The 25470-nt window shown below is 41.5% G+C and overlaps 1 protein-coding gene across 2 annotated transcripts in view; it reads left to right on the top strand.

Annotated features, from left to right (window-relative positions):
- Positions 1 to 25470, top strand: part of LOC121399188 (sodium/glucose cotransporter 5-like) — a 110345-nt gene that overhangs the window by 83057 nt on the left and 1818 nt on the right. For both annotated transcript variants that reach the window (XM_041579161.1, XM_041579160.1), the window contains exons 11-13: positions 776 to 926; positions 9449 to 9617; positions 12034 to 12249. In XM_041579161.1, coding sequence (XP_041435095.1) covers positions 776 to 926; positions 9449 to 9617; positions 12034 to 12249 — 536 coding nt within the window. The remainder of the gene's footprint in view (positions 1 to 775; positions 927 to 9448; positions 9618 to 12033; positions 12250 to 25470) is intronic.

Here is a 25470-nt window from a genome sequence, read left to right as displayed (position 1 = left end):
GAGTATAAAGGGGGCAAGTGAGGGGTCTAGTGATTACGAAACTCTGTGGTTACATAGTGGTTACATGTGACTAGTCTTGCAAGATAAGTATCCACTGGCCAACCAAACCCTAATTTACATATGTAAATTAGGAAAGCAAGGGGGAAAGGGAACAGTGAACCCAGCACGCCAGTAAAAAAAACTTTTGATTTACTTGTTTGTGTGACAAAAAGTCACGTGATTTTTTGAATTCCGATTTGGTTTGACCAGGCACTTGAGTTTTGGCTGCATCCTGCTGAAAAAGGTTGAATAGTGGCTGAATCCTGAAATGAATCTTGGATTTGGTGCATCCATACTTTTGAGGGTGGTGGCAGACGTGGCTACTAGGGGAAATTAGTCGCCCAGCGTCAAATCACATCTTTTTTCCTGGGGCGACTAATCTCCCCTAAATGCCTTCTGCCGGCTAGAATGTAAATCGGTGCCGGGATGGAACTCGGAACGCTTAGTTTTTCTAAGTTGCCTCAAGGAAACTGCGGGTGACTTTGGTAAGCTATAGCAATCTGAGTGCCATCCCACTGGCGATTTACATTCTAGCCGGCGGGAAGGCATTTAGGGGAGATTAGTCGCCAGAAGAAGAGACGGATTTGGAAAGTGAAGGACTTTCATATCTTTAGAGCATGGGTGTCCCCACAGTTGAAGGAGATAAGGTGGAATCATACATATCAATTGGATCATCTCCAACTTATTTCTTTATTCTTTTTCTTTGACCCATTCCAATTGTTTTGGCCTTTCCCAGGTCTGCGTGGGCTGATGATTGCCGTGATGATGGCTGCCCTCATGTCCTCCCTGACATCCATATTTAACAGCAGCAGCACCCTGTTCACCATGGATATCTGGAGGAAGATTAGGAAGAATGCCAATGAGAAGGAGCTACTCCTGGTTGGAAGGTACTGAGTGACCAGCAATAGGATTGTGTTTATAGGAACCAGAGATACATTCCTAGAATTATACTATCATGTTGCCCCATCACCTCCACCCAACTTTGCTCAAATGAGCCGCCATAGTCAGTCAATGTTTCAGTCCCTCAAAGAAACCTTCCTAAAGAAATGTTCTCTTGAGGGACAGAATTGTTAACTAAATAAGCAATTTCTAAAGTACCATTATCTGACTTTTTACGTGAAGCAAAACACTGAGTTCACTCATCAGGACCATCATATATGATTGATATGGAATTCACTGTACTTCACGTGTCTAAAGTTTTATGAGATAATAGGGGCTGATGTAAGAATGTACTGTTGTCCACCCAACAGCATTGGAAGAGATGGGATGAGGCATTTTATATATAAACCAATCACCGAGTATTTGACTGTTCATTAAGGGGCTCGTTTACTAATACAGGTATGGGATCTGGTATCCGGAAACCAGTTATCCAGAAAGCTATGAATTACGGAAAGGCCGTCTCACTTAGATTCAATTTTATCCAAACAATCCAAATTTTTTAAAAATAATTTCCCTTTTCTCTGTAATAATAAAACAGTATCTTGTACTTGATCCCAACTAAGATATAATTAATCCTTATTGGAAGCAAAACCAGCCTATTGGGTTTATTTCATGTTTATATGATTTTCTAGTAGACTTAAGGTATGAAGATCCAAATTATGTAAATATCCGTTATCCGGAAAGCCCCAGGTCCTGCGCATTCTGGATAACAGGTCCCATACCTGTATATTGAGGATTACTAAATGATGTAGAAAATATGGCGAGTCATTTTATTAAATAGGGTTTTACCTTGCATGTATCATTATTTCATTTTTTTACTGGGTAAAAAGCTGGAAAATAATTTGCAGGAATTTTTTTCCAAAGGGGCAAATGTGTCAAAGGTCACAGATTTTTTCCTGGTAGAATTTTTCTTGGAATAAATTCCATTTATAAAGCTTTTCACAATATTCTGAAACCTTTTCCCAACTGTTCCTTTCCACAATCAAAAATATTTTAATGCATAAAGCATTTCCCCATTTCTTTCTCCAGAAATGTTTATAGTGTGCCAAGTAATTATAAAATGTGCTGTAAATTCAACCAACAGAGGTGAAAAGTCATGAAAAGCCGTGGGAGAGCCCAGCGAATCAGTATCATTTCTTTTTAATTTTTTTCATCCAGGAAAGATTGATAAAATACAACAAAAAGAGTACTTAGTGTGGTTGTTCGCCTTTAAATTAACTCTTAGTATGATGTAGAGAGTGATATTCTGAGACAATTTGCAATTGGTTTTCATTTTTTATTATTTGTGGTTTTCGAGTTATTTAGCTTTTTATTCATCAGCTCTCCAGTTTGCAATTTCAGCAGTCTGGTTACTAGGGTCCAAATTCCCCTAGCAACCATGCACTGATTTGAATAAGAGACTGGAATAGGAATAGGAGAGGCCTGAATAGAAAGATGAGTAATAAAAAGTACAATACATTTGCAGCCTTACAGAGCATATGCTTTTTAGATGGGGTCAGTGACCCTCATCTGAAAGCTGAAAAGAGTCAGAAGAAAAAGGCAAATAATTTAAAAACTATAAATAAATGATGAAGGCCAATTGCAAAGTTGCTTAGAATTAACATTTTTATAGCAAACTAAAAGGAAACTTAAAGATGAACCATCCCTTGAACTCAGGAACATTTCCCAATTTCCCAAACAATTTGAGGTGTTTTTGCTGTTGATAAAATGTGAAATGGAAACAATTTTTGTTTTCCAATTGACCCTTTTTCAGCAGGATTCATATTCAGCTGAATCCTTCTGCCCGGGCCAAACTGAATCAGAACCCTAATTTGCATATGCAAATTAGGATTTGAATTTGGTTTGGTATTCGGCTGAATCGTTCGTAAAGGATTCGGAGGTTCAGCCAAATCCAAAATATGGGGATTTGGTGCATCCCTAGTAACTATAGAGGAAGCAGAACCCACAGTTCCTCTTTTACCTGCTGCGAGGAAGGGGGGCGTAAGTCGGGCGGGAGTAACCGGACTGGCCCCTTTGAAGATTTGTTTGCAGGGGGCAGGTGCCTATTTCATGGCCATTCCCTATTTCTATGAGAACAAAGAGGCTAAATAGATAGAATAGATTATAGTATGTAAAGAAAAGAGACTAGAAGGAATGAGGTTGAGTTAGGAGAGGAAGAATAATAGTACTGAGAGTGGGCCCCTGGTCTAAGATTTTTGGGTGGGCCCCCTAGTGTCCCAGTCCCACACTGCCCACTGGAGATTATAGGAAACATCTTTGTTTTTAAAGGGAAGCCGGTTTAGAAAACAAAAATAAAAGAGAGTTGAGAAACTGACAGAAAGTGCTGGGATGTGTAGTTTATCAACAGTAGAGGCTGAGTGACTTAAGTCAACAATTTGATGCCAGGGTTCCATGTGTCATCCCTGTGTATATGCATTAATAAAGGCTAAATAATGCGACAAATGCCAAGCACCCCAGACATGCCATTAATGGGACGGCATACAAACAATATTTACCTTCTGACGGCCCTGGAAGTGCCCTGGGCACCTGATCTACATACAAAAACCCATTATTCGCCCAGTTATGGGCAAAACAAGATGACATAATACAGTAGTGTTAAAATATCAGATCTTAGTAAATACAGGTCCTGCCTTCAAAAGCAAATATTACAAATATTACCAACAGGTCTCACTGGCACCTGTATAATGTGCATTTACTGTATCAGATACTTTACTGTATGTTGTAAGAGGTTCCAGTTTAGGAATGGGGAACAGTACAAGACTAGCATTTCTACCCGGTCACCCCATCCATATTCAGTCCAACAAAATATCCCGTCGGACTAAACACACCATTGTGTTGGCTGCACAATCCTTTCTCCTCTTATCATTCCATCCATTCTTCTCATTCCATTATTCTCTCCTAGCTTTCCTTTCTTTGTTTCATCAAACTTCTTTCTTTTCCCCTTTTCTGATTTTCCCTGCTTCTTCCCCATTTCTCTGTCTACTTTCTCCTCTCTGCTTGCTTTTTCCCCTCCACCCTCTCTCATCTACAGTCCCGGAAAATAGTTTTACAGACATGGGATTTGATATCCAGAAACTCGTTATCCAAAATTACGGAAAGGCCATCTCCCATAGTCTCCATTTTATCCATATAATCCAAATTTTTGAAAATAATTTCCTTTTTCTCTGTAATAAAGAAAACAGTACATTGTACTTGATCCAAACTTATTTATAATTAATCCTTATTGGAAGCAAAACCAGCCTATTGGGTTTATTTAATGTTTACATGATTTTCTAGTAGACTTAAGGTATTGAGATCCAAATTATATAAATATCATTTATTCGGAAAACCCAAGGTGCTAAGGACTGTGGATAACAGGTCCCATACCTGTACCATGTTACCCTGTCACAGGACAAAACACAAATATGATATAATGCTGATACCTTTATTGACTAACTTTATGGACTAACAAGGGTCGAATTTCGAATTGAAAAAACTTCAAATTCAAAAAGACCAACCTAAAAGTTTTTTTCGGTCGAATTGGTCCGTTTTCGATCAAATAGATCTTTATTCGGCCGAATTTGAATCGTCCCAATCGAATTAATAGCGCAATCGATCGAATTCGATTCAAAGTTTTTACCAAAAAAACTTTGATTTTTCATAGTTCACCAATTGACTCCAAATGGGTTCTAGGAGGTTCCCCATGGGCTAAAACAGCAATTCAACAGGTTTTAGATGGCAAATGGTCGAAGTCGAATTTTTAAAGAGACAGTACATGATAAATTTCAATATTCGAATCGAATTTTGACTATTCCCTAGTTGAAGTACACAAAAAATAGCTCAAAATTCGAATTTTTTTCATATGAAAATTCACCTCAACCTGTGATAAATCTGCCCCTAAGATAATCATAGCAAGCTTTCAGAACATTTTAGTTCCATTTTCATCCACAGTCCCTTTTACCTGCACAGTGCCCATGAATTAGTCGCTTGTAAGGCAGAAAACCTCTATTTCCCATATGTGTGGGCAGTTTCTGTGCAACACACACAGGGATCTGGTGGGATTTGAGTCTTTTCAGAATGCTAAGGCTAAAAGTATAGTTTAGCAGGACATGGTTGGGTGCAGATCTTCCAGACTAAATCTATTCCCCTTCTTGAAGGGCTTCTCACTCTATGATTGTTGAGTTCATGCAGGAGCAGCAGGTGGGCTGGAGAAGAAAGCCTGGAAGACCATGTCACCATCCAACCAGCGCCAATTGGTAGTCTAATTGTAGCATGTCCTGTTCTATATTTTAGGTTCCTTATAAATGAACTGCAACTGCAATATCAGGCTCATTGTTTGTTTAAGTAGAGGGAATTCTTGGATTAGGTGATGAGGTTCACGTGCCACCAAAGGTTGCTGACTGCCTGCAGATGGGAGGAGCAATTATAAGTCACATCAGTACTACTGTGCTTTCCCCTGTTCTGAAACAAGGCAACCATGTTTACCAGCACACCTAGGGGCAAATTCACTAACATTCGTAGCTTCGCCAGGCGCAACTTCGCCGCACTTCGCCAGGCGTAGTTTCGCCAGCGCTCGGCAAATTCACTAAAATCCGAAGTTGCGCTCAGGGGTAGCGTAAGGTTGCGAAGTTGCGCTAGCGTTGATTCGCTATGTAAAGCGAAGTTACGCTAGCGAAGGCTAATTTGCATTCGGCGCCAAATTCAAATTTCAATGGAGGAATACGTATCAGCACTACAAATGCCTAGAAAACCTTCAAATCATCAAATAAAATGTTTATTTTGCCCTACACATGTGCCCACTGTCTAGGTTAGTTGCCATGAGTCAGGAAATGTAGGGGGGAAGGAGGGGAGCCCCAAAAAAATTTTCGATCTTTTTCAACCTATCACCCATAATGTAGAAAACACGCCAGCGTTTTTTGGGACTTAGAAAAAATTTTGACTTTTTTTGAAACAATCCCTATCTACTCTATTGCGCTTTGCCAGGTCTGAGGTGGCGAAGTCTAGCGTAAAAGGGAGTGTTCAATACACTGCGCAAGTTAGTGAATTTGCGTAGTTAAGTCGCTAGGCGTAAGGGTGCGAAGTAACACTAGTGAAACTACGCCAGCGTTCGTTAGTGAATTTGCGCAGTAACGAAAATGCCAAACGCTAGCGAATTAACGCTAGCGTTCGGCGCTTCGGCGCTTAGTGAATTTGCCCCCTAGTCTGGTTGAAGTAATTCTGTGTTTGTTTGCGGGATACTTCCTGCTGAATGAGACTTCTGCTCGTTCCAATGATTGAAAACACTCTACAAAAAGATACTGTGTGTTTGTGTACAAAGGGATTTCTCCATGTTTGTAGGTAGCTACAGAGGCCTTTTGTAAATGAGGCGTGGGAAAATCAAATGATGGAAATAGAATAAGCAGCCCCATCCCATTCTGTGAGCTGTAGGAGATCCGCTGCTTGTAGGCAAGTTTGGTACCAAGTGACCTGGATAGTGATCTAATTGAATTTAATTAAGGAGGAGTGTTTGGGAAGAAAACAACGTGACTCACTGCGTAATACCCATGATTATAATAAGGCTTTGCGTGGGTGAGATACTTTCTGCATTCATAGTGGCTGTACTTTCTTTCTCAAGAGAGATACAAAACAGCAAAAATACACCTAAAATAAAAATGGGCCTACATAAAATATAGTGAATTAGTACCTTGTCATATGTATAAGTGTTTATTTACATTGCTGGAGAACTGAAGATGATGGAAACCCATGTGTTGTAATTAGATGGATCTAGAGAACAGGAAATTACCATGAGGTGGTTGTGTTACAGTAAGAGGACTTGGTCAGTTTCCTTATTAACAAACCAGGATGCAAAGGGTTCCAGGAAAAATTGCTTTGCTAATTTTATCAGCGGGTGACGTTTTTATGATTGTTGCATAATAAAGCTGGATAACTACCTGGTGTTTGCTTTCATTATTCAGTGTTGCACTTGTATGAGAAAAACAGATTATAGTTCCTTTTTGCTTGAAGTCCAAGCTTGTAGGCATCTGGGGAACTTTTTCACATTAATATGACCAAAGTCTAATACTTAAAGGCCTAACCTTCTGTCTTACCTTTTCCAGCTACTTCTGCATTATCTCTCTCTCTCTCTCTCTCTCTCTCTCTCTCTCTCTCTCTCTCTCTCTCTCTCTCTTTCTCTCTCTCTCTCTCTCTCTCTCTCTCTCTCTTCTTTCTCTATCATAGCTGTTCTTAGGGAAATAGAAATAAAACTGACCCCTCAGAGTTCCACCAAGCAGCCATTATATGTCCATTACACCCCATGACTTCCAGCATAACCTCATGGCACTCACCTCATGGCAATTGATTGTATAGATCAGTGGTTCCAAAAACTATGGGACTACTGGTCCTCCTGATGGGGCATAGAGCAGTGGATGGGAGGGACTCAGCCTGAGGTCCAGTTAGCCTGAGACTTGCCATTTTCTTTCCTAGATACACCTGAGATCTAGAAGGCCAGGGTGACATTTGGGGGTGAATATGTGGTTTTTTTTCACTCTAGATATTCGTAAAATACAGCTGAATGACTGAAACACTAATATTTTCCTATTTCTGTTCTTATTTCATGTCATGAGCTGATGGGGGCTTTGACCAAAGGTTGGCCCTTCAGTGGGGATTCTGGCCAAAGGTTTGAATTTAATTGGGACTTGAACTGAAAAATCATGACAACCCATAGTCTCCATTAAAGAAACTAAAAGAGTAATACTACTTCCCAGGACCACCATCAGAAATCACAGCGCCCCATATGACAAAATTTCCTGGGCCCCCTGGGCTGCACCCACCTACAGGTCCGCCCTCCCCACCACACAGTAAAAAACAAAAAAAATATTGGTGGCTAGGGTTCCCACATGTTAATAAAAAATAAAAAGATATTGGTGGACAGGGCCCCCCATAAAAAACATTTGTGACCAAGCCCCCCCCATTAAAAAATATTGGTGGCCAAAATTGGTGGCCAGGCGCCCCCCACATTATGAGAAAATTGGTGGCCAGGGCCCCTTAAACGTCCATGCCTTCCCGAAGTCAGCAGCTCTCAGAAAGATGGGGGGCCCAGCTAATCAAGTAAGTGTGGCGTGGCCAGGCCCCCTTTACCCTCGGGCCCCCTACAACTCTCCCCCCTGTCCCCCCTTGATGGCTGCCCTGTTACTTCCAAAGAGGTTTGACACCTCTCAACAACTTTTGACCATTTTTTGAGCCTCAATACACAGAAAGGCTTTTGTACCATTTCCAAAGAGGATTCTGGGAGATGTAGTGGAGGATACATCTGAAAAACTCTGTCCCAGTTCTACACCTTGACATAGTTATATCCGTCACAGATATAGGTTTCCTGCCTGAACTAGAGCTCTGGTCACGCCCAAGGCATCACTGGTCTATTAAATCCGCCCCGCAGAGAGAAGCTCTATTAAAATGTACATGGACGCACCCCTCTAATTGTTTTCAGCCTTTGTTCCTTGATGAAAACGTTTAATTAGCTTCCCCTATCATTGAGCATAGAGAGGCTGCAAATGAAATCAGTAATGTATGTCATCGTCTTGGCATGAACAGAGGGAAGTTCAGTCTGATTCCGATGTAGGAGGTTCTTGCTTAGGGCTGCACACATTTGGCGGCTATATTTAATCCACTTGATCCTAAACTGACTTGTTCTACTTACAGCAGAGATGATCATTATGGTTAGTTCACATGAGGAGATTCGGGGAGATTTTGTCGCCTGGCGACTAATCGCCTCTTCTTCTGGGTAACAATCTCCCCGAACTGCCTCTGCATGTCTTCCCATCCGCTATAATGAAAAGTCGCCTGCGCTAAAGCACACGCGGCTCTGCGTTTTCAGAAGTCGCCTGAAGTCGCAGTGTGTGCTTTAGCGCTGGCGACTTTCCATTATAGCGGATTGAAAGATACGCAGAGGCAGTTCGGGAAGATTGTCGCCCAGAAGAAGAGGTGATTAGGCTCCAGGCGACAAAATCTCCCTGAAACTCCTCGAATCTCCACGTGTGAACTAACCCAAGTCGGCTGTTTTCTCTGCATCCTCCACCAACAAGACTTGATTGCCCCAATCAGGAATGGTTCAAAAACCAATCACTGGGGCCACCCATAAGCTGATAGGTGGCTTTATAGCCTCACTAGGGCCCTCTAGAAAAAGCAGATACAGACTTTCTTTGTTGATGATTGTGCCCTTTAATATCAGAACTGCCCATAATGTGGCCTCCAGCAGCTGTTGTTGTACATTTAATCATTGTTTTAGTAATAGTTTTTTCTTTAATCTTGATTAAATAAAGATAATTAAAGGCAGAGTAAACTGTCTGTTGATGATGGATCTTCACTATGTATGAAATCCCCTTGAAGATCCAACACATCTAATAAATACTTAACTCGTTAATCTGCTTCTACTTTCATTTGCTTTTCTTGGGTGGGTCACTAGAGATCACCTCTTCCTAGCCTGAGATATGACTTCTGTGCCTTCCCCCTGCAGGATTGTGACCGTGGTGTTGGTGGCCATCAGCGTAGTATGGATCCCCATTCTTCAAAGCGCTAACAGTGGACAGCTCTATGTCTACATCCAGTCTGTTACAAGTTATCTGGCGCCCCCGGTTACAGCGGTCTTTGCCTTGGCGGTTTTCTGGAGAAGAGCCAATGAGCAGGTAATGGGCATTATACTCTTGGGTAGAGCAGGTAATGGGCATTATACTCTTGGGTAGAGCAGGTCTGGAAAGAAAAGGGATCCAAAAGGGACAACACAAACAAGAGTGGAGGTGTGGGGATTCAAAAGGGAAGCCAGAAGAAAATGGAAATATTCATAGGGCAATAAGATTGCAGATCAGAAATTGGAGTGAGGGGAGAACCTAACAGACAGAATAGGAAAGCGGAATGGGCCACAGTTACTAGTTCACTACTCAACCAGTACAGCCGAGTACTACCATTGTTGGAATTCAGGGAAGTGAGGCAAGCATATCGCTAGTGTGTAATTACCCTTCTCAGTTTATTCTGAGTTTTATAATCGCTTTAATTAAACACACACTTCCCTACCTGCCTAGAATTTGCCTTTATACAGTTATGAAACCTTATCTGCCCACACCTGCATACGGGAAGCCTTGCTCATCTCAGTGAGGATTAGCTAACAGCCGGAACTTCATAAAAACTCTGTAGCCAGGAGAAACATAGCTGGTGTGTTCCGGACAAACCATAACATATCAGTATATTACTGACTGTAGTACAGTAACTACAAAGCAATTACAACCTGCGGGAGTTTCAGATGTCACCTCCCTGAAAAATTACAATTGCCATAGTGATTGGATCAGTGGAGGAGTTTATATGCCGAGAACTTCCCACACCAGTCAGTTGAACTGAAGAAGCTGCTCGGATGAGTAGTGAAACATCTTTAATGATTACTCAACAAGTCCAGTTGTTTTAGAATTACCTATACTAGATATACCATGACCTGGATGAATGAAAATCTTCATAGTCATATTCTCCCTTCTATTCTTCTGTTATAGCCTAATTCTTTTTGTTTTCTCCTCAAGTTTTTGGTCTTTCTCTTCTCATGTCTTCCTGCCCCTTCTCTAGATCTTCTCATCTACAGTTCCTCAACCCCTTCTCCCCTCTGCATGACTCTCCTTTCCTTATCCTTCTCTCTCTTGCTTAATTATTCCTCTCTTTTTCAACAAAACTTCCATTATCTTTCTCCCTCTTTGTTACTTTATACTCTGCCTGCACAGCCGAGGGATGGCTCAGCCATTATAGCATTTACAGGGGTACTGGGACCCATATGACTGTACTGTAATGGGACCCCAGTACTGCTAAAAAGGGCTAAAAGGGTCAACTGGCTGGCAGTTTGAGACTGGGCCTCATGGGACCACCACAGAATCTGTAGATGGGCCCTACTCTCATAGCAATGAAATGCAGACAAATGCTAGATGTAATATGTATCATGTAGACCTATGGTAGAAATAAGAAGGGCTAATGGAAATTATCCTTGCGTGAGGCCCACAAGCCTGGGGCCCACCTGGGGATTCTTTTATACTCTAACACAGTGATCCCCAACCAGTAGCTCGCGAGCAACATTTTGCTCTCCAACCCCTTGAATGTTGCTTCCAGTGGCCTCAAAGCAGGTGCTTATTTTTGAATTCCAGGCTTGGAGGCAAGTTTTGGTTGTATAAAAACCAGCTGTACTGCCAAACAGAGCCCAAATGTAGGTAGCCAATCTACATAGGGACTACTAAATGGCCAATCACAGCCCTTATTTGGAACACCAGGAACAGTTTTCATGCTTGTGTTGCTCCCCAACTCCTGTTACTTCTGAATGTTGCTCACGGGTTCTAAAGGTTGGGGATCCCTGCTCTAACAGGTCAGGTCAGTCCATCATTGCTTGCAGACTGGAGACCACACTGGGTGAACTATATAAGCCCCCATCTCCTCTTGCACTAGTTCTGCATATATATAAGTTCACTGTATGGCCACGTAACTGGCTTTTAGAGCTACTGTACCTACCTAAAAAAGACTGGGGCTGGGGATGTGAAGCGATCAACTGATATAATAAAGACCTGACTGAACGTGGCATAGAATTTGATTTGTTATAGGGCACTTGCACCAGCTTTAGTGTATATTTAATACTAGCATTAGTATGGGAAACTGTATTGGCTCTAAGTGACAAGCGTTTATTAGCTTGTCATAATCCGGCGATTATATCTCTGAGAAATGGTATATTTGCATTCTGGGTTAGGCACTTTGTGTTCTGGTGCAAGGCGATGCAGATATGGATTCCTACTAAATGATAGTTCTAGACTCGCTATTTAAAGGGCACAGAGTAGTAATGACAGTCGGGGGGGGGGGTATCTACATGGACTCAGGCCCTGGGGTTTTAAGGGGCATCATCAGAGCCATTTCACACACTGATGCGACCAAATGAGATTATACACATGGCTCTATGGGAAAAGATACTAAATATAGCTCCATGCACAGCTACTTAAAATAATAACACTGTCCATGTAGGAAGCACAGAGGATTCTGGCAGTGCTTCTATTGGCTCCATGTTTATCACCTCCCTGTGTTTCCCAACAGGGGGCATTCTGGGGCCTGATGGTGGGACTTGTTGTTGGCCTCGTTCGGATGACCCTGGAATTTGTATACCCCTTCCCTCGCTGCGGGATCCCTGATGAACGTCCGTCGGTACTAAAGGATGTGCACTACCTGCACTTCGCCATCATCCTGTGTGCTCTCACCGTGGGGATAGTAGTGGGGGTCAGTCTCCTGACAGAGCCACCCTTGCAGTCGCAGGTAAGTTCATGCCTTGCTGAACCCTGTTCCCAGTTGAGGCATCATGAAATGTACAGTGATATATTGTTAATTACACTTCACATGTTGGCTCTTTAATCAAACACATGGGGCAAATTCCCTAAGCAGAGAAAATTCGCCTGCGATGGCTGCGTTGCCATCGCAACGATTCGACAGGCGTAAATTCTCTAGGACAACTCCAATTCCATAAAGTGCAAAGTTGTGACCAAGGCACCGAACGCTGGCGAATTTTCTCTATCGTTACTTTAGCAATCAAAGCGAATATGCGCTAGCGTTGCTTAATTTGCATACGGCAGGGAATGATAAAGTTGAATGGACGTATATGTTGCAGCAAATACATTACATTACACAAGAACCTCAATAAATAAAATATTGTTATAATGCCCTACACATGAGCCCACTGTATAGTTAATGTTCCATATGTGAGAAAATGTAGGGGGGGAACCCGGTTACCCAAAAAAAAAATTTACGGACCTTTGCAGGCTATCACTCTGAAAAAAGGAAAAGACGCCAGCATTTTTTGGGACTTTTGTACTAAAAATTGAGGAATATCTATGCACTCCATTGCTCTTCACCTGGTCTGAGCTGGCGAAGGCAAGTCTGGTGAATGAGATAACGTTCAGAAAAATCCGCATCTTAGTCAATTAGCTGAGTTATGTCCATTCGTCAGAGCGAAAATTGGCCCAGCGTTAGAGTGCGAAGCAACATTAGCGTCTATCTCCTTCGCTAGCGAAGTGACACCTGCGCCTGTTAGGGAATCGGTAAAGTTCCGAAATGACGTCACGCTGGCGAATTTTCGCTAGTGTTAGTCACTACACCCTTTAGGGAATCTGCCTTGTGGAATAGATCAAAAAAGCCAATAAGGAAAGGTAGAATTTTAGGAGGCACTTTTCATGGGGGTGCTGAAGATTCTGCTCTTGGAGGCATCCTATCATGATTTAAGCAGTGATTTGCAGGATCTCAGACCACTGTTGTCTGAATGTTGTGTTATAAGGATAGTAGAATCTCAACCATAAAGCATGGCTTAGCTGTTGCTGAGAGCTGAGGACCAGCCTTTAGCCATAAAAGCAGCTTTTTTTTGGGCAGAAAGATCAATGCAGCCGTAACGCCCACTAAATCGAAGTGGAGCCCCAACAGCATCACAGTTGCCCCTGGTAATAACACCATCCCTATGTTAAAGGGTAGGGATGTAGCGAACGTCGGAAAAAAAGTTCGCGAACATATTCGCGAACTTGCGCAAAAACGCGAGCGGTTCGCGAACGGTTCGCGAACCCCATAGACTTCAATGGGAAGGCGAACTTTAACATCTAGAAAAGACATTTCTGGCCAGAAAAATGATTTTAAAGTTGTTTAAAGGGTGCAACGACCTGGACAGTGGCATGCCAGAGGGGGATCAAGGGCAAAAATGTATCTGAAAAATCTGCCTGTGTGTGCTTGGAAGAGATAGTGTAGGGGGAGAGCTGTTAGTGATTTCAGGGACAGATGATAGTAAGTTTGCTGGCTAGTAATCTGCTTGATACTGCTCTGTATTGGAGGGACAGAAGTCTGCAGGGATTTGAGGGACATTTTAGCTTAGGTAGCTTTGCTGGCTAGTAATCTACTGTTCTCTTTAAACAACTGCCATACGTTGACCTTGTAGGCATTGTTTGCCCAGTTTTTTTGGACGCAGCCACTGAAGCACAGTTGCCAGAAAAAATATGCCATATAAATGCTGAAAATAGTAATTTTTCGCCATACGTTGACCTTGTAGACATTGTTTGCCCAGTTTTTTTGGTTGCAGCCACTGAAGCACAGTTGCCAGAAAAAATATGCCATATAAATGCTGAAAATAGTCATTTTTTGCCATACGTTGACCTTGTAGGCATTGTTTGCCCAGTTTTTTTGGTCGCAGCCACTGAAGCACAGTTGCCAGAAAAAATATGCCATATAAATGCTGAAAATAGTCATTTTTTTGCCATATACGTTGAGTCAACGTATGGCAAAAAATGACTATTTTCAGCATTTATATGGCATATTTTTTCTGGCCTCTGTGCTTCAGTGGCTGCGGCCAAAAAAACTGGGCAAACAATGCCTACAAGGTCAACGTATACACTACTACAGCGGTGGATACGGATTACGTAAAATATATTATGGCTGCTTGAAAAAAGTCACTCCGGTGTTTTTTCTGGAGACGGTAATATTATGGATATTTAGACAGAATGTGAACAAGGTCACACAGCTAGATGGCGGGTTGAAGAAAACAGTGTGCAAATAATGCCTACAAGGTCAACGTATACACTACTACAGCGGTGGATACGGATTACGTAAAATATATGAATGCTGCTTGAAAAAAAGTAACTCAAGTGGTTTTTCTAGAGACGATAATATTATCAATATTTAGACAAAATGTGAACAAGCTCACACAGCTAGATGGCGGGTTGAAGAAAACACTGTGCAAATAATGCCTACAAGGTCAACGTATACACTACTACAGCGGTGGATACGGATTACGTAAAATATATTATGGCTGCTTGAAAAAAGTCACTCCGGTGTTTTTTCTGGAGACGGTAATATTATGGATATTTAGACAGAATGTGAACAAGGTCACACAGCTAGATGGCGGGTTGAAGAAAACAGTGTGCCAATAATGCCTACAGGGCAAATAATGCCTAAAAGGTCAACTTATACACTACTACAGCGGTAGTAAAATAAAAAAAAGTAAAATAAAAAAAAATGAATATTAAAAAAAAAAATTAAAGTTGGTGCTGCTGAACTACTAGGAGCAGCAGATTAGCACACCAGTCCCACTCCCCAACACTGCTAGACTAATAGCACTGGGCTCTTATAGTAGTAGTAGTAGTAGTAGTAAAACAACAAAAAAATAAATAAAAGCAGTCCTTACAAGGACTACTGTTATTGCAGCAGTCAGCAGATGAGATCAGAAGCAGGACAGCTGCCCACAGCAGCTACATACAGAGCACTGCAGTAGAAGGTAGATTACTAGCCAGCAAAGCTACCTAAGCTTAAATGTCCCTCAAACCCCTGCAGACTTCTGTCCCTCCAATAACAGAGCAGTATCAAAACGATTACTAGCCAGCAAACTTTCAACTGTCCCTGAAATCACTAACAGGCAGCAGCTCTCTCCCTACCCTATCTCTTCAGCACACACAGGCAGAGTGAAAAAACGCTGCAGGGCTTCGGTTTTTATAGGGAAGGGGAGTGGTCCAGGGGAGAGCTTCCTGATTGGCTGCCATGTACCTGCTGGTCTGGGGTGAGAGGGCAAAAAAAGCGCCAACAATGGCGAACCCAAAATGGCGAACGTCGCGCGACGTTCGCGAACTTCCGGCGAGCGCGAACACCCGATGTTCGCGCGAACAAGTTCGCCGGCGAACAGTTCGCGACATCTCTATTAAAGGGATCCTGTCATCAGAAAACATGTTTTTTTTTCAAAACACGTCAGTTAATAGAGCTGCTCGAGCAGAATTCTGCACTGAAATCCATTTCTCAAAAGAGCAAATAGTTTTTTTTATATTCAATTTTGAAATCTGACATGGGGCTAGACATTTTGTCAATTTCCCAGCTGCCCCTGGTCATGTGACTTGTGCCTGCACTTTAGGAGAGAAATGCTTTCTGGCAGGCTGCTGTTTTTCCTTCTCAATGTAACTGAATGTGTCTCAGTGGGACATGGGTTTTTACTATTGAGTGTTGTTCTTAGATCTACCAGGCAGCTGTTATCTTGTTTTAGGGAGCTGCTATCTGGTTACCTTCCCATTGTTCTTTTGTTTGGCTGCTGGGGGGGAAAAGGGAGGGGGTGATATCACTCCAACTTGCAGTACAGCAGTAAAGAGTGATTGAAGTTTATCAGAGCACAAGTCACATGACCAGGGGCAGCTGGGAAATTGACAAAATGTCTAGCCCCATGTCAGATTTCAAAATTGAATATAAAAAAATCTGTTTGCTCTTTTGAGAAATTGATTTCAGTGCAGAATTCTGCTGGAGCAGCACTATTAACTGATTCATTTTGGAAAAAAATTTTTTTTCCCATGACAGTATCCCTTTAAAGATAAGCCTCCATTGGCTGGATCATGCTGTTCACATGCAACCTTTGTACAGAAATACGGGCAGTGCTCGTGATTTATTTACATTGCTAAATGACTCCAGGGCCTGCATCTTGCCCCGCACAGAACAATGCACCTGGAAATGAAACCCGACAATATAAATTTGGAATGCATTGCGGCAACCCAGGAATCCCTTCATGACAATACAGGGAAAATAAAATAACCCACAGCTTCAGCCGCAGGCACCCGGCAGGCACTGGTTCACATTTCGGGGAACTGGGGAACTGGAAATGATTGTTGTTATTTCCACTGAACAATTTTTTTTATTGTGATGTGGATATTGTGCAACATCCCTGCCTGGTTACACACAAGACATTAAAGGAGAACTAAACTCTAAAACCGAATATGGCTAAAAATCTCATATTTTATATACTGAATTAATAGTACCAGCCTAAAGTTAAGGCTAAGCTTAGGGGTCGTCAGAAAATATTTGTTATATAAACTGATGCTACAGGGCTGATTATTAAATACTAATGCTAATTGCGCTGGTTTTTGTGCTGCCATTATCTGTATTAATTACTCATCAGCCTTATATTGTGACATTTCTATTCTATGTGTACTGTATATTGTGAGTGGGTCCCTAAGCTCAGTAAGTGACAGCAGCACAGAGCATGTGCAGTGAATCAGCAGAAAAGAAGATGGGGAGCTACTGGGGCATCTTTGGAGACACAGATCTTTACTGCTAAAGGGCTGTGGTTGCCTTGGGCTGGTACAGAAGCACAAAACATTATCTACAACATTTCTAACTACTTCTTTAGTTTTTTAGCTACTTTCTTTAGTGCTTGAGTTCTCCTTTAAGCATTCAGGGAAACAAAGGCTGGGTGGGAGAATTCACAGGCTATTGCTGAATGTAACACTTCACAGAGACCTTGTGGCTTCTTCTAGTTCCTACAAGCAACACGGTGAGCTGTGAGATGATAGCTGGTACTCTGCAGGGATATTGGCCCTTGGTTCTTTCTTATTGTAGGGACTTATAAGCCTAAGGCTAGCGGCAACAGGGGCATTTTGGCCGCTAATCAGATTGCAGTGTCCCAGTCCAACCCTGCTGTTGCACAAGGAGCAGTGGCAGATGGGAATCCATGTGAAAATGCTCAAGCATCCACCTCTCCACCTAGCGTACATCAGCCAGGCACTTGCTTTTAAAGGAAAACTATACCCCCAAAATGAATACTTGAGCAACAGATAGTTTATATCAAATTAAGTCGCATATTAACGAATCTTACCCAACTGGTCTATATATTTACGTAAATATTGTCCTTTTACATCTCTTGCCTTGAGCCACCATTTAGTGATGGTCTGTGTGCTGCCTCAGAGATCACCTGACCAGAAATACTGCAGCTCTAACTGTAACAGGAAGAAGTGTGGAAGCAAAAGACACAACTGTCTGTTAATTGGCTCATGTGACCTAATATGTATGGTTTGTTTGTGCGCACCATGAATCCTACGATCCCAGCCCTTGTTTGTTTTTTAAAATGGCAGTTTTCTATTTATGATTATTATTACCTAATGGCACATACTACTAAAAAATTGTTTAAGGGGTATAGTTTCCCTTTCAATAAAACTAGGAGCAGTTACAGACATCATCAAATTCATAACACCTTTTGTTATAACAACTGATGTAGAGGTTGTAGGGATAATTCTGACAATCCTCTTGCATATGCAATAAAAGGGTTTATCTATTTTGCCTATTGTTTTAATCCAACAAAATCAATTTCTTGTGCTAAATAGTGATGGGCGAATTTGCGCCGTTTCGCTTCGGCAAAAAATTTGCGAATTTCGCGCGAAATTCGCGAAACTGCGAAAAATTCGCGAAACGGCGCCGGCGTCTCGTTTTTTACGCTGGCGCCCGTTTTTGGCGCCGGCGTCCGTTTTTCGAATAAATTTTTGGCGCCGAGGAATTTTTACCGCGAATTTTCGCGGGCGTTTTGCTAAACAGAGAAAACAGAATAACTGAAAAGTTATCTAAAATGGGGGCAGGAGCAAAACAGGGAAACCGTTGCTCCTCCATGTTTGGTTCTTGCAAGGTGAATAATTAGATACCGCTGTACAGATAAACAGCGTTAGTGGTAGTGATGTCACACCACACATGCTCGTGAGGTCACTTCCGCCTTGACCTGGACCCAATGCCCCCTATCACCACACCTCTTCTGCTGGATTTAATGGAAATATATTCGGCTGCAGGAAAAAAATGTATTTTCGCGAAATTATATATAAATAAATAAATTCGCCCATCACTATTTGAAAAAAAAACCCTTGTATGCATAAATAATCAGTGACCCTTCAGTAGAGTTGCCACCTTTTCTGAAAGGTTTTACTGGCAAGTGGGGGGGCAGGAACAAAAGGGACAGCCCGTGACGCAAAAGGGGCAGAGTCACGTACCGTGATGCAAAAAGGGGCGGGCCACATCGCGAGATGGCCAGAAGGCCGAAAAAAAGGTAAGTTCTGAGTAAATTGGGGGCAGGCCAAGGGTTTTTTTTTTAAAGGGTATTACAAATTTACCGGCAACTACATTGCCATTAAATTTGTAATACCGGCCTCGGACATGGGACTAGACATATTGTCAGTTTCCCAGCTGCCCCCAGTCATGTGACTTGTGCTCTGATAAACTTCAGTCACTTCTTACTGCTGTATTACAAGTTGGAGTGATATCACCCCCTTCCCCCAGCAGCCTAAAAACAGAACAATGGGAAGGTAACCAGATAACAGCTCCCTAACACAAGATAACAGCTGCCTGGCAGATCTAAGAAGAACGCTCAATAGTAAAATGATAAACTTCAGTCACTCTTTACTGCTGCACTGCAAGTTGTAGTGATATCACCCCTCCCCCCCAAAATCATTGTTGTGTTATTTAGGAATAAAAACGACATCATAAAAATCATGACAGAATAGAGAGTGATATGCTGAGACAATTTGCAATCGCAATTCATTTTTTATTATTTGTGGATTTTCAGTTATTTAGCCTTTTTTATTTAAAGTTTTTGAAATTACATAGTAATTCGAAATAACATTTAAGTCATAATTATACATTACGTTATTTAACCCTTTATTCAGCAGCTCTCCAATTTGTCATTTCTGCAGTCTGGTTGCTAGGGTCCAAATTCCCCTAGCAACCATGCATTGATTTGAATAAGAGACTGGAATATGAAAAGGAGAGGCCTGAACAGAAACATAAGTAATACAAATTAGCAAATAACAATACATTTGTAGCCTTACAGAGCATTTGTTTTTTTGGGGTCAGCGACCCACAAAAGAAAACTCGAAAGTCAGAAGAAGAAGGCAAATAATTCAAAAACATTAAAAAAAAAGGCTAATTAAAGAGTTGCTTAGCATTAGACATTCTATAACATAATTAAAGTTAATTTAAAGGTGAACCAGCCATTTAATCCTTGATATATATATATATATATATATATATATATATATATATATATATATATATATATATATATATATATATATGCAGGAGCATGAAGGGAAATGTAGTGCTGACACTTCTAGACAATTTATGGTTTAAGGCTCCGGACCCTTTTCATACAGCTCTGTCTGAATTAGGCATTACTATGGGGCATATTTACCTAGGGTCGAATATTGAGGGTTAATTAAACCTCGATATTCGTCTGCCGAATTGAAATCCTTCGACTTCGAATATGGAAGTCGAAGGATTTAGCGCAATTCGTTCGATCGCACGATCGAAGGAATAATCTTTCAGTCAAACGATTAAATCCTTCGAATCGAACGATTCGAAGGATTTTAATCCATTGATCGAAGGATTATCCTTCGATCAGAAAAACCTTGGAAACCCTATGGGGACCTTCCCCATAGGCTAACATTGGCCTCGGTAGGTTTTAGGTGGCGAACTACGGGGTCGAAGTTTTTTTTAAAGAGACAGTACTTCGATTATCGAATGGTCGAATATTCGAACGATTTTTAGTTGGAATCATTCGATTCGAAGGTCGTAGTCGAAGGTCGAAGTAGCCAATTCGATGGTCGAAGTAGCCAAAAAAAACATTCGAAAATCAAAGTTTTTTCCCCTCTATTTTCCTCTATTCCTTCACTCGAGCTTAGTGAATGGGCCCTTTTATGTACGAGGGGCAAGTGGGGATGGCCATAATGGTGGCCTTGTTTTCTCCTAAAAGGAACACCAGCCCAGGGAAAAAACTTGGCGATGTATTTCACTAGCTGGGTGCCTAACATTTTTTAAACCCCCTTTTATCTCTCAGAAATGCTGCCGTTAAATGATTCATTTATGAGTATAAGGTTTTTCCCACAATGTTGTGGTTTTCCCAGAATTCCAGATTAATTGCGTGCAGGTTTGTTGAGGCAAGAAATATTTACGTAAAGGTGCAAATTCCAACATGCTTCCCATAAAATGAAGTAAATGAATAATATCACCCCTTTAGTAAAGTTACTCCAAGCTCCCTATTGGCAGGAGTGCATGTAAGCCTATAACTATCATCAGCCTGAGGACACCCCAGAATATAAAAGCCAGTGATGTCACTACCCCTCCCAGCACCCTAAGGCCCGAACCACCAAGAATTTAATTAAAAATGAAATTTATGTGTCTTTCATTAATAACCTGATTGGAGCTGTTTTTAGGGAGGGGTAAATAGAGGGCAGTGTCCAGACTTCAGGGCCTTGGGCATAGTGGGGTTCCACGGAGCAGTAGCTTTGGATTTGAACCCCCCACAGTAGGGCAACACCAGTAAAAAGGGGACCCAACCTAAAGGATCAGGATTAATTTAAAGGAGAACTAAAGCTCAATAAAGAATTATGTTAGAAACACTAAAGCTTATGTTTCAGGTTTTTTTACCATCCCAAGGCAACCACAGCCCTTTAGCAGTAAAGATCTGTGTCTCCAAAGATGCCCCAGTAGCTCCCCATCTTCTTTTCTGCTGATTCACTGCACATGCTCTGTGCTGCTGTCACTTACTGAGCTTAGGGACAAGGTCAGTGTAAGACGCGCCGGGAGATCGTCCGACATCCTTACCTCCAAGCGCGTCTCTTCCAACATGAGGGGGCGTATGTGTCTCCAGCGCTGACCTCATCTTCTTGAAGTGATGCTGGTGGCGTTGATGCAGAACGTTGTGATGCTCGCCTCATGACATCATCACATGGCGCCAAATTTCCTTTAAAAGGCCAATTCTCCATTTTGATGGTGCCAAAGCTGGCTTCTGTTTACAGATCCTGCTGAAGCATTTCTACTGATTTGAATTTACCTATTCTTCGACTACGTTTTGCCCAATCCTTGCCGGTACCTCGCTTACGGACTTGTTACTAGTATACGCACTTACTACTAGTTGGTTTCCGCAGCAGAAAGCCTGGGGCCCCAAAAGGGCATCGGTGAACATTGGAATCCACAAAGATTCCCTGTGCATTTGAGTGTTCCAACACTGTTCAAGGTTCCTGATAACGCGAACATTACAGTCAGACTGGGCCGGCGGGACACCGGGAAAAAACCTGAACGTTTGGGGGAGGGGGCCCCTGAGGCTGCAGGCCCTGGGCCCTCCATTCTGACGCTGCTCAGGGACATGGCAGCTCAGAAACCAGTGTCTTCTGCAACTAAATGTAATAATCAGCCCAGTAGCATCAGCTACAAATATACCCTCCCTTTCTGCTAATGGTTTAATCATATCAGACAACCCCTACTCAGCTTCACAACAGCTGCCCACAGCCCACTGAGCATGTGCAGAGCCACTGACACACAAAAGATGCCTAACAAGATCCAAGATGGGGAGCTGCTGGGGACAACTTTGAACGCCTGGATCATTACTGTTATAGGGCTGCTGAATCTCTGGGCTGGTACAGTAAATTCACTATATAAAATACAGCATCTCTACCCATATGTTTTTTAGAATTGAATTATCCTTTAACGTGAACCTTTGAATTCACTTTTAGTATGATGTAGGGAGTGATATTCTGAGACAATTTGCTATTTGTGTTAATTGTTTATTAATTGTGTTTTTGAGTTATTTATCTTTTTAATCGGCAGACTCCAGTTTGCAATTTCTGCAGTCTGGTTGCTAGGTTCCAAATTACCCCTAGCAACCATGCATTGATTTGAATGAGAGACTGGAATATGAATAGGAGAGGGACTGAATGAATATATGAGCAATAAAAAGTAGCAATAACAATACATTTGTAGCCTTATAGAGCATTTGCTTTTTTTGAAAGCTGAAAAGACAAAAAATTCGAAAACTAAAACAAAGAAAAAAATGAAGACTCATTGAAAAGTTGCTTAGAATTAGACATTCTATAACATACTAAAAGTTAGCGGAAAGGCGAACCACCCCTTTAAGAGCAATTACTGTAATGTGAGTCACCATCAGTGATGGGTGAATAAATTCACCAGGCATGGATTTGCGGCGAAAAATCCGCTGCGACAAGAAAAATTAGGCACACGTCAAAATTGCTGCGAGTATAAAATTGTCATGCATCAAAATCATTCAAATGCCCATTGACTTTTTGCATTCGGACAAAATAGTTGCGCGTATAAAAATTGTTTCTATCATCAAAATTGACGCATATCAAAATAATTTTGACACCCATTGACTTCAATGCATTTTGCAAATTTTTCGGGACAAATTCGCCCATCCCTAGTCACCATAGCTGAGAATAACCTCTAAAGCAATTGGAAAAATTGGCCATGGGCTACTCAATATGTAAATGGCACACTGCACCATCAGCTTCACCAGGGCAAAGGGCAAATAAACAAGTGCCTCCGTCACAGGGAAAGGCTCGCCGTATCTAGGCCCGGATTTCTGTATTTGGTGCCCTAAGGCCGCATCACGCCGCAGGGTCCTAGCACCCGCCAAATGCACATCACAGGGTCCTAGCACCTGGCAATTTCGCACCACTGGATCCTTGTGCCCTCCAAGTTCACTTGCAACCCCTGCAGGAGTGTGCACACTCTTGGAAGCCTGGGCTTTTGTGGCCTCACCACAAATCTGGGCCTGGCTGTATCCTTTAGAGACATATCAGCATTACAAGTGCACAGACACAGCTTGGAATAACTCTGGTGGGTGTGACCGGATTTGTTCATCTTTAGTTTGGGGTGTGGGAGAAAAAGTACGGGTTCATTTTACATTTGTTTAATGAGTAGCTTTCTAATTTAAATCAATTTTACTAGTAGTGTGTGCGTATTTGGAGTTAATGATTTTTTTTTTTTGGTGTATATGAAGAACTTCAAGGATCCTTGTGCTCCTGTTATGTCTGGTCTTTATTATCTCTCTATCTGAATATTTGACAAATACCAAGATCCGAAAAAAATGTTCAGATTTTAGATTTAGGGTCAGATTCCAGGTGACAAATCTCCTCTTCTTCAGGGCGACTAATCTCCCTGAACTGCCTTCCCGTTGTCTAGAATGAAAATTACCAGCGCTTCGTTTCCTGAAGTCGCCTGATGTTTCCTTGTGAGGCAACCATTGTCGGTTGCCGGGTCAGTCCCCTCTCACCAGATTGCTGAAGCGGCAAACGAAAAAGTTAAATAACTCAAAAAACCACAAGTAATAAAACATTAAAACCAATTGCAAATTGTTTCAGAATATCACTCTCTACATCATACTAAAAGTTAATTTAAAGGGGTACTCCACAAAAATATAACTTGAGCTTTTTGAAAAGTAAACATAATTTCAGGCAACTTTGCAATATATATCAGTTAAAAAATATGCAGACTTTTCATGATTTTTTATGGTTTTTGACAGTTCCCTAAGCCTAGCCCCCTGCTCTCCTGCTGATCTATCTGACTACTTTGCTGAGCTGTCTGACTACTGTTACTTTGTATCAACAGCCATCTGTCCTCAGCTTGCATCCTCCAAACCCCACAATTCCCTGCACACGTGATTCCAATAAGGAACATCACAGTGCAATGCATTGTGGGTTATGTAGTTCCTGCATTCTGTCTGTAAACTGTGGAGAAGTTGTTACAATTTGTAACATCAGTGTTTAGTCCTTCCTTTCCGTGCCAGGATTTCAAATGATGCAAAAAGAGAAGAACTGTTCAACAGCTGGATTTCAGCATAGAAAATGGCATTTATTAATACTTTTTGAAGAAACAAGTAACTGTGATGGGTACATCAGGGGCTTCTGTTTTATTTGGGCCTCTTTATCAAATTTTGGTTTGGAAGCCGAAGTTCCCCTTTAAAGGGGACCTGTCACCCAAAAAAATTATTCATAATCCTGTTTTATCACATCAGTCGAGCAAAATTAACTTTAATTACACTATATAAATTATTTGAATCTTGTTTCCTTTAGTCTGGGAATTCATAATTATAGCAAGCAGGCAGCAGCCATTTTGTGGATACTGTTATTAAGGCAAGCCTTGCATCATCTCAGAATCTTGTTTGTGCACCAGAATGTGGGACCTGATGTCCATCCCCATGTCCTGGCTACACAATTAAATGGTGAAGAGAACGGGGGAATGTGGGGAGAGCAGTGACATCTAGGAAGTGCTGAATGGAAAGTGAAAGTAATTGTCTGCCCCGCACTCTATGCCCATGGCATAGAGGAGGGGCAGACAATATTTGATTGACAGCTGAGATGTTCAAATGAGCTTACAACAGCTATGAATGCTTTAATAAAAAATAGAAATTGGATTTCATGTTTAATTGAAAAGGACTTTTATTATACAGATTTTTGTGTCTGGGTGACAGGTCCACTTTAAAGGTGAACAACCCCTTTAAGCACAAAAATTTAAATTCAAATAAATGAATTGAAAAATTTAGCATTTAAAAGCTCACGTAGATGTCAAATGTAAGAAATTTATTTCAATAACAAGTTTTTCAAGGGATATTTTTTGGAAACTCAGAAAATTCAAGTTTTTTTATATTTGGATTTTTTTAAAATGTGGGTTTATTTGAAGTAGAAAAGTAGACAGTTAAAATTTAGATACATTTTCTTTTAATGTGTTGTCCTCTCCATTAGTCAGTAAATGTTGAATGTATATTATGATTGGATAATTACATTTCCCTTTAATTTTTAGTGTTTTTACCGTTGTTTCCATGGCAGAATGTTAGCACAGGTATGGGATCCGTTATCAGGAAACCCATTATCCAGAAAGCTCTGAGTTACTGAAAAGCCATCTCCTATAGAGAACATTTCAATCAAATAA

Source organism: Xenopus laevis, chromosome 9_10S (genome assembly GCF_017654675.1).
Source record: "Xenopus laevis strain J_2021 chromosome 9_10S, Xenopus_laevis_v10.1, whole genome shotgun sequence".
Lineage (NCBI taxonomy): Eukaryota > Metazoa > Chordata > Amphibia > Anura > Pipidae > Xenopus > Xenopus laevis.
The sequence above is the reverse complement of the archived record's forward strand: the minus strand, read 5'-3'. Positions and strand labels throughout refer to the sequence as shown.